At 58.0% G+C, this 18803-nt stretch overlaps 2 protein-coding genes across 6 annotated transcripts in view; one reads left to right on the plus strand and one right to left on the minus strand.

The window, feature by feature from the left end:
• IGHMBP2 (immunoglobulin mu DNA binding protein 2) overlaps positions 1-2799 on the plus strand; it is a 43543-nt gene extending 40744 nt beyond the window's left edge. For both annotated transcript variants that reach the window (XM_040608135.1, XM_040608136.1), the window contains exon 15: positions 2295-2799. In XM_040608135.1, coding sequence (XP_040464069.1) covers positions 2295-2492 — 198 coding nt within the window. In that variant the 3' untranslated portion in view covers positions 2493-2799. The remainder of the gene's footprint in view (positions 1-2294) is intronic.
• Positions 2800-2916: 117 nt separating this feature from the next.
• Positions 2917-17107, minus strand: SYT12 (synaptotagmin 12). Of its 4 annotated transcripts, none has more exons than XM_040608140.1 (8): positions 16997-17107; positions 12127-12191; positions 10424-10617; positions 9711-10103; positions 7281-7496; positions 7059-7179; positions 6703-6836; positions 2917-6010 (listed from the first exon to the last, which is right to left on the minus strand). In XM_040608140.1, the coding sequence occupies exons 2-8, from the start codon at positions 12161-12163 to the stop codon at positions 5837-5839; spliced, it is 1269 nt and encodes a 422-aa protein (XP_040464074.1). In that variant the 5' UTR covers positions 12164-12191; positions 16997-17107; the 3' UTR covers positions 2917-5836. The 4 variants fall into 4 exon arrangements, with proteins under 4 accessions (XP_040464074.1, XP_040464075.1, XP_040464072.1 ...); XM_040608141.1 differs by lacking the exon at positions 16997-17107 and adding an exon at positions 16597-16695; XM_040608138.1 differs by lacking the exon at positions 16997-17107 and adding an exon at positions 15122-15612.
• Positions 17108-18803: the final 1696 nt, after the last annotated feature.

Here is an 18803-nt window from a genome sequence, read left to right on the forward strand (position 1 = left end):
GTTTAACGTGGGAATTTTCCCCGTCGAGCCCTCCAGGCAGGATTTCCTTGCAAGGAGTTTGAAGTGGAAACCTCTTTGTCGAGCTTTTGCTAGAGCTACAGGTAGAAAGGGCTGCCAGGCATTAACTCCTGGGCTCTGCACGCCTCCTCCCGAGAGCTTTTTCTTTTTTCCTCTCTTGCTTTGTGCCCTTCTTTACCATTCTCTGGCATTTACACTCTCAGGTCACGCAGATAAAGCAAGGCAGAGAGGAGAAATGAAAGAGGCGTGAGCTCAAGGCAGTGACTTGAGGGAGCCTGGACCCAGCTCCTAGCTCTTTGCAGATTCCCTCTGCAGCCTGGGGACAAGTCAAGGCCTGAGCCTTGACAGCAATTAGGCATTTCCTTAAGTGCCTTACTGGCCTGGAACTGAGTTGCTCCACACTGTGCAGCCTCAGCTTTAGCTCCCATCCATACCTGAGTGACAGCAGACCCTCAACCTCCTCTATTCATTCTTGTGCTGGAGGACTCTCGAGTAGGCATCTGTGCAGCCCCGTAATGTCCTGCACCTCCGTGGGGGATGGCCACTGAACCAACAGCTTCTTCCTTGCTGTTCTTCCATAGCTGCTTGACAGCCCTTTCCTCCCCAGATCTGGGAAGGAAGGAAACAGGGTTAAACTGGTGTCAGGCTTCATCTTTCTGTTCAGGTGTGCAGGCAGGCAGGTCGGTTTAAGCCTTCAGGGTTGGCAGTGTGGTTTCATGGTAAGCTGCCCTCACCGTTCCAGTGCTGTGGGCAGAGCCGACATGGCTGGGTGGTGGCTGTGACAAGTATGTGGGCTGAGAGGTGATGATTTTCTGTTCAGCCACAGCCTCCTGTGCCCCTCGTCTCTTATCCTGCATCACCCAGGCGTAGCTTTTCACCGTGTGGAGCCTCCCAGAGCTTAACAACATTTAGCAAGCTAACCTATAAATCCTCAGCATAGATTTTCCCCTTGTCGAGTGCTATCTGTTTCCATGGCAAAGAATAGTTGTATTTACGGTCATTCACAATCCAGTTGGGATATAAATTTATTTCCTGCAGAATCACCTCTCCCTGCTGATTTGTGATAAGGACTCCAGCAAGAAACAATTGGAAAGATGCAATCCGTGTCAATGAATGTTTCTTGCTTTTTCAAGTTCAGCCCTTTCTCCAGACGTTATCAGGTTTTGATGTGACATAGCCTGGGACCTCCTACCCATGCCTGGCCCTGAGAGGAGCTAGCGCATACCTGGAGCCATCTCAAAGGGGCTGGAGCCTCTGTGTACGGAGAGTCCCAGTTCAGCAAGAGCTCATGTCACCCCTTTAGCAGCCCCCAGCTGCTGAACCCCTCCCCATCCAGTACGGCACAGCGGAGCCCACAGAACGGTGTTCAACCTGTGCTCCAGCACCTACTGACACGGGAGTCACTGCCCGTTTCAAAGTTAACTGGAGGGTGTGTTGGCTACGGCTGGCTCAGTTGGCCAGCAGGCTCAGAAATCTCGGTCCTGGCAAGGAGCCATGTGCCAGGTGCTGTGCGTGGCTATTCCCGGCCATCGACAGCCTGCTCCGGCAGCGCTAACAGGGACAGGAAGGTTTATTACGGCCTTGGGAGAATGGGCTGGGATCCTCAGATCAGCTTATGTTTGTGAAAACAGCAAATGACTCTGGGACGGACCAAGCAGAAGGGGTAAATTTTTAGGCTGTCAGATGTAGACCTGGTGGAAATGATTCAGGGTGGTATTGAACTTTGGTTAATACACCTTAAATGCAGCCTGGGCTTCAGCGCAGTCTGGTTTTAGAAAAGGTTTGCATGCACAAAATTAGGATTATGAAGCTTTTTTTTCATTCCAGTACAGAAGACAGATCTAATTACATTAAAGAAGCAGATATATGGCTAAAAAGGTCTCTTATTTCCCAAGTTACCTTTCCCATTTCACACCTTTTTCCCTCCAAGTCATACTGTATTAGCAGAGAACATCATCGGGAGCTCAGTTTTATTTCTAGCTCTCCTGTGAAAACCGTAAAAGATCCAGCTGTTCACATGGCAAGTGTGAGGTTTTCCCCAGATGTTTAAAGTTTTGGAAGGAGGCACTTAAACCATCCAAAAGAATGATTTACCTGCTGTGCAGATTCCAGGAGAAAAATTACTTCTATGTTTTGGTTTTTGTTAGAGGAGCTATAAAAAACGAGAGATGGTTTTAGGGAGGTGTGAAGCAGGTGGAAGAGGAATTCCAGGCTCTGGGAATAAAATTGCCCAATTCCTATGCATGCGATCAGTGCCCCTGTTCTCTCTCCACCAGGTTCATGGCTGTGGGGAGAAGGCCAAGGCGCAGGCACGGCAGAGGATCAGCAGGGAGGGGGTTCTCTATCCTGGGAGCGGCTCCAAAGACAAGTCCCTGGACCCAGCCAAGAGAGCCCAGCTCCAGAGGCGCCTGGACAAGAAGCTCAGTGAACTGACCGGCCAGAGAAAGGGCAAAAAGAAAGACAAGGAGAAATGAAGGACCTGCATACTTCTTTCTTAACCTTGAAATCACAGGTCAGACTACATAAACCAAAGGTGCCATTAAAGCTCCGGGGCTGTGCTGAGCCCCAGAGGAAAGCGTGAGCTCTTATTTTTGGGTGGTAGACAGCTTGGAGCCAGCGTGCCCCAATAAAGAGTTGCTGGGCTTCCCTAAACCGCAGAGCTGAGACAGAGGAAGGAGAGCAGCTTTGTGTGTCCTGGTTATCCTTACTGACAAAGTAATGGACATATACAGAGAGGCTGGAAAATGCCAGTAAAGATGGATATTAAAACACCTAAAGCAATCGGCTGTCACTGTGATTTTTCCCTGCTGCCTGAGCAGGAACACAAGAGGAACTGAAAACACCAGGTGCCCCTGTCCTCCAGGGAGGACAGCTGAGGAAACGGGTGCCTCCAGCTCTCTTTTCCCAGCCCAGCAATGCTCCCAGCCCAGAGCTGGAGTGGACTGGCGTGTCCACACAGCAGCCAGCAGGACCCCAAGCCTCCGGCTGCCCTTCGGGAGCAGGTGGAGCCCGGCTGCATCCCCTCCCCGCCATGCAGAGGGGCTCCCACGTTCAGGCACAGCCCCACTGCAGGATGTGGCCCATGCAGGTTTAAGCCTGCTCCAGGGCTGTGTGGGGATGGAGAGGCCTCAAGTCGTGACCTTACCGGCACCACGGCGAGCTGCTCCGAAGCACCAGCCCGCTGCTCCGGGCGAGCTGCCACAGGCGGTCTCCGCTCGCCATCCCCTCGGCGGCGGCTCTGTGCTGCTCCCTTCCCTGGCACTTCCCACACCTGCTGAGGCCAGGCGGGCTTTCCCCCCTCTCCTGCCCTTCCTGCAAAGCTCCTTGGAGGCCAACATCCACGAGCACACAGCGGCGAAGGCTGGGTACGGCCATGCGAGCTTTGTGCAGCCCTCCCAGGCAGGAGGGAGCCTCCGTTCAGCGTCACCTCTCCCTCCCAGACTTCTTCCCTGCTCCTGCAGTCCACATTGTTTTCTGCCTGTTGATCCTCATCTCCAAAGCATCTCCACCCACCCAGAGCCCCCTGCCCTCCTCAGTGGCTCCAAGCGGGTACTGATGCATCGTGCAGCATCCACCATCCCCCAATGAACTGCTCAAGCAGCCACTTTCTGTTCCCAGGGTCAGGCCCACAGGATGCAGGAGAAGGTGCTGAGATGCCCCCACAGAGGAATGGCTGGAGAGAGGCACAGTAAAAAGCAGCAAACCATATATGCCCCATTATTTTGGGGCTGACCATCACAGCTCTTGCCCACCGGTGATTTCAGCACCAGGGGAAGGCACTGCTCTTATCCTGACCAAAGGCTCAGCAGCTTGCAGGGGCTGCAAGACAGCCAGGCATTTCTACGTCTCTCTTCCCTCATTAGCTGAGGTAGCTAACGTGCAAAATTTTCCCCCAGACCTCAGTGCCTGTTACTACTGGCTGTGATCGCCTTCCAAAAAAACCTTCCTCCTCCTTCAATAAACTGTATCCTTCAAAAAACCCCTCCGCTTGCAGCCCCAGTCCCGGGCATACCCAGCCTGGCTGCAGCTACCGCGGCTCCGAGCATCGCCTTGGCTCGTGCCTCCGTCCTCAGAGCCGGCTGTGCGTCAGCCCACGGAGGGATGGCACCAGCTCGCCTGGCAGCAGATGGGACATCAGGGCTCCTGGAGGGAAAGGTGGGGAGGAGGAAGAGACAGCGTGGGAGAAGAAAATCTGTGCATCGGCAAGTGGTGCTGCGTGTATACGGGGGAAAGAGCCAGTGCGGTGCCTGCGAGGGGCTGCGGGGTGGGAAGGTGCAACAGAGGAATCGCAGCCTTGTCCCAAACTGAAGGTCAGGTAGAGAAAACAGATGAAAGAAAGGAAAACCACTGCCAGCTCAGGGTACCACCACGGTGTTATCTTCAATCAGGGATAAATGGCTCATTCACACTTTTTTTTTTTTTCCCCCTGCTCAAATCATTCAAGCAGCCACATCCCTGACCATACTCACCTGTGGCACTGGCTTCCTGGCGAACAGCCCCGGACACCCCCAGATTTCCCGGCCAGGCTTGCCGCCAGCGTGCTGCAGGCAGAGAAAAGCTGAGGCTGCAGTGCAAGCGAGGGCTGTGTCCCCAGGGTATCCTCTGCCCACCAGCCCGTGCCATGGAGGAGCTCCATCACAGCCCTCCATCTGTCACCCTCCAGAAAACAGAGTCGGCATCAGCTCCTAAAAAACCCCGAACTTCGCCCAGGGGCTGGTCATTGTTTGGGCCGGCAGCCCATGAGCAGACAGGATTCAAACAGATTTTTCCCCTCCCTTCCGCCTGAAACAGGAGTTGGGCTTAAAAATTAGGAAGTTTGGGGTCTCTCCTGCCTGCCTTTGGTCACAGGACCAGAGTGTTCCCCTCTGCACCCAGGCTTCAGACAGAATGAGCGAGCTTTGGGAGGAGCACGCCAAAGCACGACTCCAGGACAAGGGGCTGTAAGATAGAACCCTCAGTGCAAGGTACGCACGGAAGAGCAGGAGTTTGCGGTGCCGTTTCGAGCAGCCCCGAGGTTTAGTCTGGCTGGGAAAAGGGGCTGGGCTGACCCCCATCACGCTGGACCTTTAGGGGGTGGCTCAGCGTGGATCTGACCTCAAACCAAAGTGGTTGAAAAACCACTCGTCAAGTCCAGCCACCCCTCTGCAGCCAGCAGAGATGGGCAGAGATCTCCTCTGCTTGAAGAAAAGGTGGAACAACAATTGCTTTTTCCGCTGTTACTTCTCCCTTTTTCCATTCTCACTGGAAACATTTCAGCCCTGGTGCAGCACACACAAATCCCTCTGAAATCCGACAGAAAATCCACACGTGCCAAAAGAAACCACGCCGTGCTGGCACTTTATCAACCCCCCCTCCATTTGCCCTCCTCTTTTGACCAAAAACCGCCTTCCAGAGAAATCCACCCACCCCCGGTCAGCCCTTGGGGTCCACGTTCAAGGGCACCACCGATTCGGGGGCCGCTGGGGAGCACATGGGAGGCTCGGGAGCCCGGCTGGCGGCCGGGCAGTGGTTTGGGTCCATCTGAAGTGGGGGCTCCTTCCTCGGCACGTCTGTTCTTGGCCCCCAGCGCACGTGAGGGCGACCCCCATGGGGAGAGACACAGCCCAGGAGTCGCTCCGTCCCCTCGGTGTTTCAGCAGCAAGGCGCCCCGGCCCCTCTGCCTTTAGCTCTGCCAAGTCCCGCTCAGCCCCTGCCCCACTGTGGCAGCCCCCGGCCGAGCCACCGGCCAGGCAGAGCCCCCCTCTGCCCGCTGTCCCCAGGGCAGAGCCGGTGTTGGGGTGCAGGACCCCGGGGGCACGACGGGCTCCCCCGCCAGCACCTAGTTCCGCCGGAGCGGGTGCCACATGGAGACGGGCTTCCTCAGCGTGGCCAGCATCTGGTTCCAGTGCGTGATGCCCATCCCGCTGGCCGCCGGGCCGATGAGGACGTGGCCCGTGTTGTCGGCACGGCCGTCCTCGCCACACTCTGCCACCGTCACCCGCAGGGACAGCTCCTGTCAGGGAGCACAAGGCCATCAGCAGGGCTCAGCACAGAGCAGCCAGTGCACGGCTAGCGCTGCCCCCCGCCGTGCACCCACCCCCCCGCACCCACCCCAGCCAGCCACGCGCACACAGACGTACCCCCCAACACTCACCCCTACATCCCCCACCCCAGAAATACACATCCACCAGCACAGCTACACCCCACACATACCCGTCCCTCTACACCCCACCCGTCAGACACATCCCCCATACCCACCCCCCAGACCTGGAGACTATATATGCTTATCCCCTTACACAGCCATGCCCTGTATATATACATCCTCCTATGCCCCCCATACTTACACATCCCCCTACTTTCCCCATGTCCCCTAAACCCGCATATGCACCCATCCACTTGCAGAGTCATACCCTATACACATGCGTCCCCCTATATCCCTCAACCCACACATACACATCGCCCACCAACGGCCATACCCCATACATATACATCCCCCATACATACACATCTCCCTGCACCCCTACCCCATGTATACATTGCCCTGAACCATATATGCACATATATGGCCCCCAACCCACAGCTCCTACGATTGCCCCAGAAACCCTCACACCCCAGGAAGTCCTCACTAGCGTGGGGATTTGGGGATCTGGAGCGATGGGATGTGTCCCCCCAGGCTGGGACTTGCCCCCTTGAGCCAGGACAAACCTGGAGCACGATGGCCGGCACCGAGAAAATCATGGCCTCATTGAATACGGGGTTGGTATCATCTCTCTTCACTGCCGTCTTCTTCTTGCTGATCTTCCTCCCGTCCTGCAGCAGGTACACCTTGACGAAGGGATCTGCTCAGGGAGAGACAAACCCCAGGGTCAGTAACGTGTTTCCCCTGCGAGCTGGACCAAATCGGAGAAACCCTCTGGTGGACCTTCCTGGTCGGGTCTGTCCTCAATGGGAGTCACTCCAAAGATACCCATGTGGCATAGCAGGATGAACACGAATGAAAGCCACCTCCAGCCCACAGAAAACAGAGGGACCCCTGCACCCACCCAGCACCCGCCACTCACCTGCAGTCACTTTGCCGTTGGTCCACACGAGGTTCTTGGCTTTGACCACCACCACCGTCAAGCGCTCCGCCGTGGGCAGGTAGCTCAGGGACAGCAGGATCTCCCCCACCGTGTCCACTGCCTGCAGGACACAACATCCCATCACCCATTGACCCCAGCCCGACAGGGAGGAGAAACCCTCAAAAAACCTGGGTGGAAGATGGACAATACCCCCCCGCTCACCTTGTTCATGTCCTGCAGGTAGAGCCAGGCATTGAAGGGCCGTGTGGCCAGGTCCAGGTCAGAGAGCTTGAGCTCAGCCACGCCGGTGCTGACGTTCCTCTCATCCTCATCGATGCCGAAGACGGAGAAGCGCAGACTGTTCTCCTCCAGCGCTGCTGGGTCCAGTGGGATGGAGAAGCGCTCGTCAAAGGCCACAGCGTAGGCGCTCCGCTGAATCTGCCGCAGGGATGGGGGGGGGGGTTTGCCTTGATACCCACCAGGTTTGGGGGCTGCATCCAAGAACTACCCCGTTTCTCTCCGAACTGTGAAGAGCGTGTGGCTTTGGGGCAGCAAGGGCAGAGCATCCCCCAGCCCAAAGGAGCTGAAGGCTCCCAGCCCCAATGGGGACAACAGTTATTTCCCATCTGACCACAGGAGCTGCTCAGCTATTGGAGTAGAAAATAGGGGCTGTGACTTGCCCCATTGCCCATTAATTATTTCAATTAAAAAATTAAGGCTGGTCTGGTGCTCTCAGATGCAAGAGCTGGGCATCCCGGCACCCTGGGAGCTTGGATACGTGGCCGGCTTGGCCACTCCAGGCTACAGGATTTGGCTGAGGGGTGTAGCCCCCAGCCCCTCTCCAAGCCGGAGCTGATGGGCTTCGCAACCCCTAAACGTGCCATACAGAGATGACGTTTTTTGCCAGACATCATCTCTATGTCACGGTGTTTACTCAGAGCAAACGCCGCAGCAACTCCCCAGGGCCCCATCCTGCAGGGTGCTGGTTGCTACCTGGTCCCAAAGAGCTGGTGGGGGCAACTGCTCTGAAATCATGGCTTTAGAGACCATTTTCCCCCTACTCCAGCCCCATTTATTTCGGCATCCAAGGTACCACCCACAAGTCAGGAGGTTTTGTCCTAAAAGGAGGCCCAGTGCTCCCAGGGGATGGAAAGGCGCAGCCTTGGATGGCGCAGAGCAGCGCGGAGCCACCAGCTCCCCAGGACCCATCCAAAGCTGCGTGCTGTGGTGGAAAAGGGATCCCACTGCAGGACTGGGGGGCTCAGCCCTGAACCCACTGGGCTTCATCACCCCAAGAGCCACCCAGACTCCTCAGCAGCAGCGGGGAGACGGGTCATCTCCTCCCAAGGACTTTCTGACGTCTGTCTCTCTTCATCTAGATGCGCTCCATCCCTGGGATGAAGGACACTAAGCAGCTCACGAGGTACCTTCCATCACCCCCTTCCCAGCGCAGCAGTCCCCTGCTCTCCCATCAGATACCACCGACCTCCCAGGTCCCTGGGGGAACTGAAGTACCTCTACGGGAAAAGCAGATTTGCAGCTGCCTGCTTTAGAGCACTGGTGACTGACTGTCTGCAGCCGACACGGTATTTTGGGATCTCTGGTTGAAAGGCACAACAGAAACGTTAGCTGCTATTTTAAAAAAACCCCAAACCGTAAAGTACTGCAAAGCATTAAAGGAAAAGAACCGAATGTGTCTTTGTGACTTGTCTCAGGACAGCAAAAAGAGGGTAAGTAGCGCTGGTGAATTATAAATAATGATGCTAAATAATAAATATCTCCAGGGTATAAATAAAGAGCCTGATCTTCGGATGGAAAAAATGGTCTTAAAAGGGCACTGTGAAAATATTTCAAAGGCAGTGGGTTTGTGCGTGCCGGAATGGCACCTCCACCCCTCTGGAAAGGTTCCTTTAGTGGGATGAAGCTTTCTGCTCCTTTCCAGAATATCCTGATTAAGTCAAACTGGCTGACCCTGAGCTTTGCACAAAGCAGCTCCTGAAAGAACACTGAGGCTCCTACTTTCCGAGAGCAGTTTTGGGGCATATAAAAAAGGGAGGCTTCACCCCAAAACCACCCCTGGTTCTGGCTCTGCTGCTGCAGCCACCCAGCTCTTCACCCGCCACATCCCGCACGGGGAGGGAAAGCACCACGGCCGCCGCGCTCGGGCTTCGTCAGGGTGAACCGAGTGCACGGGGACACGGCATGACACCAGCAGCGCGCACCCAAAACGCCGTCTCTCCCCACCCCACCCCCCCCAGACCATGTTCTCCACCTTCCGCAGCACCCCCAGCTGCCAGAGCAGGGGAGGTCAGGCAGAATAACTCGCTGCAAGCCACGCTTGGGGACAACAAAGTCATCACACATCCCAATCAGGAGGGAGAAATTTCTGCCTCCGCCGGGTCACTGATGCACAAACCCACCTGGGACCCCCCTACCCCACAGAATGCTGAAATCCCCCTGAGCAGGGCTCCAAAATTCCCGTGCCAACCGCCCCAGCCCCAGGGTGTCCGGACCCCCCTACTCCCGAGGCCCCACCACTGTCTGGGGCAGCTCGGCTGAGGGATGCTGCGAAAGCTGTGGCAGGCACGTGGGGCATGGGGGTCTGTGCCGGTGGGGCACGGGGGGTCCGTGCCGAAGGGGCAAGCCGCTCACCCGGGAGATGCCGACGATCTGCTCAGCCGGGAGCAGGCTGATGCGCATGAAGCAGGACTCGAAGCGAGCATCCTCCTTCTCCAGCAGGTCCTTGCCCTGCAGCAGCGTCACGTGCAAGGTGGCCGCCTTCCCATCGTACTCCATGGAGACCTCCACCTGCCCCACCGTGAAATCCTGCCCAAAGTTGTTCCCGATGGAGGAGATGGAGCTGAGGGAGTCAGCCGAGATGGATTTCTTCAGGGGGCCGTAGGGGGCCAAGCCCAGGTCTTTGCTCATCAGCTCCAGGCTCCCCAGCTCGTTGATGCTCTCGTAGGTGTCGTCTGCCCGCAGGCTGCTCTTGCGGGTGGGCGACGTCTTATCCAGCGCCCTCTGCGAGCCCGGGCCCACCCCTCGCTGCGGACAGGGAAAGGAAAACCAGGCAATGCGATCCCATATCCCATCCCTTCCTACGAAGCCGGGGACAGCTGGGATTCACCGGCGCTTTTTTGGACACCTTACAGCCCCTGCGTGGCCTCAAGCTGCCGCGGCAGCAAGCCCTGCGCCTCCCGCAGCCCCCCAGCACAGCTCCCCAGCTCCACACCGATCCCCCCGCACCCCCTGCAGCACCAGGTCACTGCCCCGGGCCCTCCCCCGCCGCGAGAGGGTGCAGCCCATCCTTTGCCCCTCGGTGTCACAAAGGGGAAGGAGGCAAGCAAAACTTTCTGCCCTTTTACCTTGTGTTTGATGTCCGAATATGCTGCCCCGTACTTTTGCTCCAGGTACCGGTAGTCGTAGTTGGGGAAGGGGGAAGGTGCCGGGTAGCTGCCGGAGCGCCAGAGCTTCCAGAGGTTGACGGCAGCTACCCCCAGCAGCACCAAGGCGCCGGTGGCATAGATGCCGATCTCCCACCGAGGCGGGCTCGTGGTGACTGCGAGGGGACAGGAGGCACCGTGAGCCACAGCAACCCTGGGGCAGAGGCTTCATCCTCTGCTGCTTCCGTGCCAGAAAACCAATTCTGAGCTACGAGGATGGGGTCGGCCAAGGGTGGAGGGGAGGGATAAACCAGCGTCCTGCTTGGGCGGGTTGCAAATTGTGTCAGACAGCAGCTTTGCATGCCAAAAAATATTAATAAAAACAAATCAAATCAGAGTCCTTGCTTCACTTTCCTGGGAGGTGAAGTGCACGCGTATTTCAGCCCAGATCCCCGGCAAACAAGGAAAATCAGGGAATGGCTGCATCACCCCAGGGATGCCGGGGGGCCTCTCACCAGCTACGGATCTGTCCTGCTTACAGATGTGCTCAGTGCACATCTGCATCACCCTTTCCACCAGAGGGAAACCCTCACCGCTGCCTGGCTTCCCACGGGCTGGGGATGCTAAGAAAATCCAGAAATAGATTAAAAACAAAACAAAACAAAGCAAACAAAAAACCACAACCAAAAAGCAAACCTAACAAAAAGCTTTTGTAAACAGGGGGAAAAAAACCACCACCACAACTGCTGCTAACGTGATCCAGGGAAGAGAAAGCCCAGGCTTGCGGCTGCAGAGCGAGAGGACACAGCAGCCCTGCGATGGTACACTGAGCAGTTGTTGCTGCATTGCACCAGCCTCCATCACACCAGCGACTGAACCAACACCAATCACTCAGTGTAACACAAAAAAAGGGGGGAAGGAAAAAAAAAAAAAAGGTTTCTCATTACAGAGTGCTGCCAGGGAGTCCTCCCGCGTCACGCTGTGGCGCTCCCTCCTTCAGCAGCAGCTTCAGAGCCAGAAAAAGCCCAAGCCCGGCTGACTCCCACATCACATCCGAGCAGAGGGACAACCCGCAGCTCCCCCCGTCCCCAAACCTCCTCCAGCAGGAGCCTGCATAGGGATGTATCAGAAGGAACCAACCATTTGCATCCAAAGTGCCTAAATTTTGATCCCTCCAGAGGGCCACGAGCAGCACAGAGGGATCTCGAGGGTGAAAGCCTTGGGGTACAGGCCAGATCCTGCTGCCTCCACCCCAACCCAATCCCCTCATGGTCTGCAAAGGGCTAGGATTTATCCCCGCATCCCAGGCTAAGGGTGCTGGGGGAAGCAGCATGGCTTCCTTGGCCACTGAAAACCATCCAGCTCCAGGAGCTCGCGTGCTCCTGCTGCAGCAGGGGGGCAAACGGGGGGCGAAATAGCCCTTCATTGCACCTGCTGCTGAATAACTGCAGGTACAGAGCCCAGCTGAGCTGGAACCCGCCTCCTGCCCGTTCCTGCCCATCTCCTGGGGCTGAGCACCTAACCTGGAAAGCTTGGTGTGTTCCAGGGCTTTAGCCCTGTGTTAGGAAACCAAACCCTGTGTGTGTGTGCAGCAAAGGGTTCCTCCTGCAGCCAGCAGCCAGGGTCAGCATTCCCTCAGCCCCATGCCCCCAGACCCCTGCCCCGGCTCGCTCCGCAGTACTCACCGCTTAAGCGGTATCTGCTTATGTGGCCGTTGTCCATGGCAAACGCTCCCTGCCAGTGGGACAGCCTGCAAGGCGTGAGACACTGAGTTAGGACAAAGGGGGAGAATAAAAAAAAAAAAAGAGCCGCCTCTTGATTTTTTTAGCAGGGATGCTAAATCACTGCTACCCCTCCACAGCTCCTGGCCTTGGCTCCTCTGCCAGGCACCAAGCAAACGTGCACTGAAGCGTTTCAGCCGCCAACAGAATCACTCCAGAAGGGACTGAAAACCCCTCGGGAACCAGGAGAGTGGCCACGCCGAGACACAGAGCCACATGATTTACCTTGGGAGTATTTAATGGGTGACATTTTCAAATGCCCCTTGCATGGCCACTTCCCCTCCAGGAGCCCTTTAGCCCTTTGCTGCTTTTCTAATCTCTTTGCCAGTTTAAATGTCATCTTTGCCTCCCATGGCTTTCCTCAGCCTCACCCGAGGGTTGCTCTGCACCCACGGCTCTGCCGTGGCCACATGCAGGAGGAGCAGCCCGATTTCTGGGTCACTGCAGGGTTTAGATGATGCCTTTCCCCAGGAATCAATTCCTGCAGCAGGAAAGCTCGATTACCTTTCTCTCTGAAGGGGTTTTCCCAGGTGAGTCATACGCAAGATCCATCCTAAACGGAAGCTGCTCTTCCGAGACAGATCCCAGCAAAGACATCATGTGATGCTGAAGGGGATTTATCCAAGCCGGCTATTTCCCGCTATGCAAAGGGGGTTTGGGATCCCCTGCAAACACCCAACACTGAAATCCAACATGCACCGAGTCGGCACCCCCCCCTGCTTCCTGGGACCTGCACCAGGAGATCACGGATCATGGTGCACTGATGTGATTCCACAGACTGCAATGCCCGAACCCCAAGCCCAGGGACACATCTTCAGCGCTGCACCTGAAATCTCCCCACCGAGCCCACCAGAGCCCCCCCAACCCCTCTCCAAAACTTACACAGCCCCAAACACCACTCAACACACACAACAAAGAGCTGGATTTGCCTCAGATGGACGGTCACTTGGTGTTTGGGTACCATCTTCCAGCTCACCTCGGATGCTCACAGACTCAGGCACTGTAGGAGCAATCACTTCCCCCCCACCAAAAAAAAAAACTGCCCAGGCTTGAATTTTTATAGGAAAGCTGGAAACCGCAGCACATTATAGCATGACACAGCAGCCACGCTGGCCTGGTGTGGCTGGGGGCCCCCTCTGCAAGGGTCGCACGGTCTGCCCTTGGGGTAACAGCGGGAGGGGTCTTTTTCTAAATGCAGTTGAGTCACTAACCCAAAACAACAGGGAGGCTGGGCTGGGGCTGGGACATCCACCACGTCCCCAGCCTCCCTCCTCAGACAGAAACCTCTATGCGATGCACAAACACTCAGCAATATCTTAGCTGAGAACATGCTAAACTCGTGTCATGTGTGGACTGAGCTCAACTGTTTAGTTCTGGAAATCCACACTGACATCTTAATAGTGCAACATTATGGAGATCTACCCCAAAAAGCCCCGTTTTATGTCCTGAAAAACTACCATGCCTAAGTAGGTGGCTCCATTTCTTCCCCCGTTTCCTGGTGGCTTTTTTTAATAACAAAAGACAGAAGTTTTCAGGACCAACTTCTTCTGCAGAAGGGTAAATATCCTTTTTAAAAACTCTCCATTTCTTTCAAAAACTAGAAAGAATTTCCCGTTTTCCATTTCTTTCAAAGCTTTGTCCCCAAAGACATCCTCTTCTAACGAGCTCTAAGCAGCCAGAGAGACACGAACTGACTGCAGTGCTCGGCACAGAGCTAAAGCAGGTGGGTACCCCTCTATTAGCACAACGGCACCAGCCCTTCCCGAGTAAGCAAGTGAAGGTGCTCAGGGAAGGGATTTATTATATATTTTTTGTTAACTAAGCTCTTCCCTGCAACCGTTTCACAGGGATGCTCTGTTGTCCCCAGACTTGCCTTTCAAATCCCTTCCTGGGAAGTCAAACCCGAGGGATTAGGAGGGGACAGGCACCACTCCCCACCGCCGGCAGCACGGGGATGGCTAGCTTTTTCCCTGCGGAGACCTCGAGGCTGGGCAGAGCCCTGGCTCAGGGTGCAGAGCATCCCCCACCTGCCGCGGCATCCCTCTGCCGAGGGCCGGGGCAGCTGCATTTCCCTTGTGAGCTGCTGCAGAGCTCAGGATACTGTTCCTGCTTGGGGAGGGGTGATAAAACAGCTCAATGCAGGGAGAGAAATGGCAAAGCAGCCATGTGTCCCCTATGGAAGGTGGGGGGGTCTGCCCCCAGGCTACAGGGGGGTTGACACCTTGCTGCTGTTTTGGCATCATGACGGTCCAAGGCCCCACACAGCTCGCCCAGAAACTCTGGCTGCTGGCCCCAGAGCACTGGGCCGACACGGGTACAGTCCCACGCCGTACAGACACCCTCCAGAGCGTGCTGCAATCCCGAAATGCCACAACCCAAGTTATGAAGCACAGCAGCGGTCTCCGCATTTGCCGCTTCCTTCTCGCCCTCGCCCAGACACCAACGCCCGGCTCCACCAGGCGCCTGAGACCCAGCTAAAGTCCCGGCACTGGTGAGCCGAGCCCTCCAGCAGCACCTGTCCCCTCCTCCAGCAGCACCCCTCCTCTCCTCCAGCACCGATCCTGCTGCCCGCACGCACCCATCCCGCGTTCCGAGCCAGGCTCCATCCCTCTCCTGCTGGCGGGGAGCTCTGTCTGGCCTCGATCCGCAAGGCAGAGAAGTAGGATCAAGTTTGCTGCTGGCACATTAGTCCAAAAAAATAAGCACCCACCTAAAACTTGACAGAACACCCAGCTGCGGGCTCTGCTCCTCCACCGTTCTCGCCCCCCGCCGCCCCCCGACCGGCACCTCGAGACGCCGGTTCCACCCGATTTACACCCGAAGGCGCCGGCCTCGCCCCATCCCGCACCCCCCCGGCGGTGAACCGGGGTCCTCCTCGGCAGCCCAGTGCCGCTGTTACCTGGGCAGGTAAAAATCCGTGGGGCCGGTGGAGCAGAGCGGGGACGCCCCCGCAGCCTCCGGGGCCGCCGAGCAGCAGCCGCGCGTCCGCCCCCGCCGCGGGCCGGAGGGGAGGGGGATGCAGCAGCCGCCGGGCTGCCCCAGCCGGAGGGGAGGGGGATGCAGCAGCCGCCGGGCTACCCCAGGCGGAGGGGAGGGGGATGCAGCAGCCGCCGGGCCCGGCCCCGCGCTTCCCGGAGGTTCCCGATGGCTGCCGAGTTCGGCGGGGACGGCCCCCGGATCCACGGCATCCCTCCCCGCGCCGACGGGGCCAGGCTGGGACGCCTCACTGCAGGGGACGGGGGGAGGCTCGGGATGGGCTACCGGGCTCCGCCGCCGGCCCCTCGGAGCGCCGGGGCGGGGCCGGGGGGGCGCCGGGGGGGCTGCGGGCGGCACCTCCCGCTCTCCCGTGCGGCGGGTCCGGCGGTCTCCGCACCGGGAGCGGCGCCTTCCCCGGGCTGGGCTTTGCTTCGAGCCGGCCTAACCTACGATAAAGCGGAGGAGAAGCAACCCCCGCCCCGCTCCCCGGCCCCCCGCCCGCAGCCCCCCCCCCCGGTCCTCCGCCTCCTGCCACAGCGCCGGGGAGGCCCCGAGCCTCGGGGGGGCTGGGGGCGAGGTGCGGGGGGGTCTCTCGCTCGGGTTTGCCTCCCAGGCTCCGAGCACCCAGCTCCGCAGGCTGGCGACTTTCCTTAGGAAGTTGCCATTAAAAAAACAAACCACAAAACACCTAAAAGCTTAGAAGCCCATCAAAACCCCGCAGCCTCCCCCCCTCCGCAGCGCAGCGGGAGGCTGCCAGCCCCCTCCCCACGCCATCCGGACAAGGCAAAGCCCGGCAGCGCCCCCCCCCCCCCCCGCTGTCACCCGTGTCGCATCCTCCCGGGGCTGGGCCACGACCCCCTTGTCCCCGCGTCGTGTCCCGTACCCCCGCCGGGTGAGCCGCCCCCCCGTGCACCGGCAGGCCCCCGACTCATCGCTACTTTTGGGGGAAAAAGATGGATTTGAGGGGGGGCGGGGCCGCCCCGGGCTCCTCCTGGGCTGGGGGGAGCGCAGTACCGCCCCCAGCCCCCCACTCCCACCCCCCCCGCGCTGGGGTGAACCGGGGACGGCTTCTGCCTCCCCCGCCTTGGGGTTTGGGGGTCCACAAGCTGAGCCCGGCCCTGCTCTGCTTCCCAGCATCATCCCCCCACCCTTGGCTCCTGCACCTGGGGACGCCCCTGCATCCCACTGCCCGGGGGAGCCCCTCACATCCCCCCTCCACTGCGCAGGGACCCCCTCCCCGTCATCAGTCCCCTCCACTCCCCTGCCACCTCCAGCTTGCCCTCACTCACCCCATGGACCAACTTCATATTTCTCTCCAGCAGGACCCAACGTCCCCTCCTCTCGCCCCCAAAAAGTGCCACTCTCCACCATAAAGCCATTCGGGGTCAGGATCCTCACCCGAGCGCCAAATCCTTGGCTCCTCACCGGTCCCCAAGGCAGGCTTCCAGGCTGCCCTGCCCTCCCCAAGGGATGGGCAGGAATAACAGCAGCCTCCTGCCTCCTCCATCCACCTCTCAGCCAGCCACGGAGCAATACCGGGGGTCCTGGGCACGCTGGGGGCTTCCACCAGCAAAGCCTCGGTAAAAGGAATCCATCAGTTCCCCTCTCCCTCAGTGCAGCAGAAGGTAAAACCTCTCAGTGCCAAGATGTGACATGGACTTGGCCCAAAAACCCCTTTCAGCAGTTGGGAAACAGAAAGCTCAGCGCCCGCTGGCAGGTGCCTGTGGCAAAGTGCACATCGGCCAAAGCTCTACAGGCACCCTCCGGCGTCGGGCACTGAGATGTTGCCGTTCCTTACCCTGGCTTCACCGACGTGCCTCCAGCCACACCACCGCGGCGGGCAGAGCCTTCCAGGGGAGCAAGATAGCATTTCAAACTGCAAGAGCTTCACTTCGCTCGAATTGGAGATAACAGAATAATCACAGTTTTGGGCAGGGGAACGAACCACGTGCACCCCAAGCAAAGATGGTCTCAGCTGGCCATGGAGCAGTGTGATGCTCCAGAGAACCTTTAATTCCCAGGAAAACCCAGCACATCCAGCAGCAGGGCCGGTTCACCCATCTGCTGCCCCTGCTGCAGGGCTCTCCAGCTCCTGTGCTGGGCTCCTCCAGGGAGGGCCAGCACTGGGAGCCGGTCCCACGATTCTCCTGGCAGGGAATCAATTTTCAGGGAGAAAACAGACCCAGTTTTGACCGTAACCCAAAAACGCTGCCAGGGTGGGAGAGGAGCCTCATCCTGCAGCCAAGGGTCCTTCCCAAGAGCATCGGGCTTCCCGGCCCACTCAGGACCAAAACGCAGCCCCTTCCTCTAGAGGTATACAAACCAGTTGGAAAAAGAGCACGTCCCCAGAGCTCACCCGTAGCAGCTCAGACACCACGCTCCCGAGGGACGGGGCAGGCTGGGGGTTCCAGCACCCCTTGCAGGAGCGGCCCAAGGCCCTCCATTGCGCCGGCTGACCACACAGAGCTGCTTTAAAGGGGACAGAGCTCAGCTGGGTCTTGATTCTCTCCAAAGGCCCCAGTTCGGGCATGTGAAGGTTTATCCAGCCTCATACAGATGCCGACTACTCTATTAAACATCAGTTTCATATTGCTAACAGATGGCACGAGTTTGTCATCGCCCTTGTACTTAGGTCAGGCCTTAGATAACTGAGGATAATTAAACAACAGCGGCTCAACGATGCAGACTGATAAACAAACCCTTCCAAGAGCGACACAGGAGTACATCAGCAGTGGTGAGGTGCCCCACGCACTCCTCAGGAGGGCTCGTTCGGGTTTTTTGCCACCACAGGGATGCAGCAGCGGTACCTCAGCCGGCTTCTGCTCCTGGGGGCTCACTTGGCCAGCCCACTCTGCAGGAAAACTGCTTAGTCTGGGTCAAAATACTCCTGGAAAAGCTACCCAACAGTACTTGTGTCAGAAGCTGATGATTCCAAAAAGCACCATTCAGGTTCTTTAAGGCCAGCAACAGGACCAAAAAATTCACAGGGAAAGAAAACCAAATAAAGTAGCAAAGAACTCCTTCTGCAGGCCCGGCTGCTGTCAGCACCTCCTCCGAGCCCACCCAGCAGCGGGGGGAGCGATGGGGGCAGTGACAGGGTGGGGAGCACAGAGGGTGGCCAGATGGCCCCACAGCTTCAGGGTGACAGAGCTGCTGGGTCCAGCCCGCTCGCATCGAGCCGTTCTCCAGCCACCGGAGGGAGCAGCCTTTCGCTGTAAGCCCACGCAGCAGGTACTGCCAGAGCCGTCTGGAACAATTAAGTGAAGCTAATTGCTAACTTCAGGTGCTCTGAAACAGCCGTTCCCCTTGAATCTTCACCCAGAAAGGCACAGCTGCCATGGCGCAGGGTCAGCACCTCCCCGGGCAACACCAGGGGGTTCAGGCAGCCCCTCTACTATCTAACCCAGTGGCAGCCCCCACGAACGTGGTAGGCATACGGCAAGGGGAAGCGAAGAACTGGCTCTTAAGGGCTGCGGAGCACCGCTGCATCATGTGCAAGCAGGGACAGAAACGAGAGGACAGGCAGGTGGTCCCCGAGGTGGTTACCCAAGTATTGACAACCAGGAACCACAACCTCAAATCCCATCTTAGCAAAGTAACCCTCC

This window comes from Falco naumanni, chromosome 10, assembly GCF_017639655.2.
Source record: "Falco naumanni isolate bFalNau1 chromosome 10, bFalNau1.pat, whole genome shotgun sequence".
Lineage (NCBI taxonomy): Eukaryota > Metazoa > Chordata > Aves > Falconiformes > Falconidae > Falco > Falco naumanni.

Coding starts and splice junctions, on each gene's coding strand:
- SYT12 (XM_040608137.1), bottom strand. CDS start 12,761: ATGACTCACCTGGGAAAACCCCTTCAGAGAGAAAG. Junction 10,104..10,423: donor ATTCGGACATCAAACACAAG/GTAAAAGGGCAG, acceptor CCCTGTCCGCAG/CGAGGGGTGGGCCCGGGCTC. Junction 7,497..9,710: donor AGATCGTCGGCATCTCCCGG/GTGAGCGGCTTG, acceptor TCCCTGCGGCAG/ATTCAGCGGAGCGCCTACGC.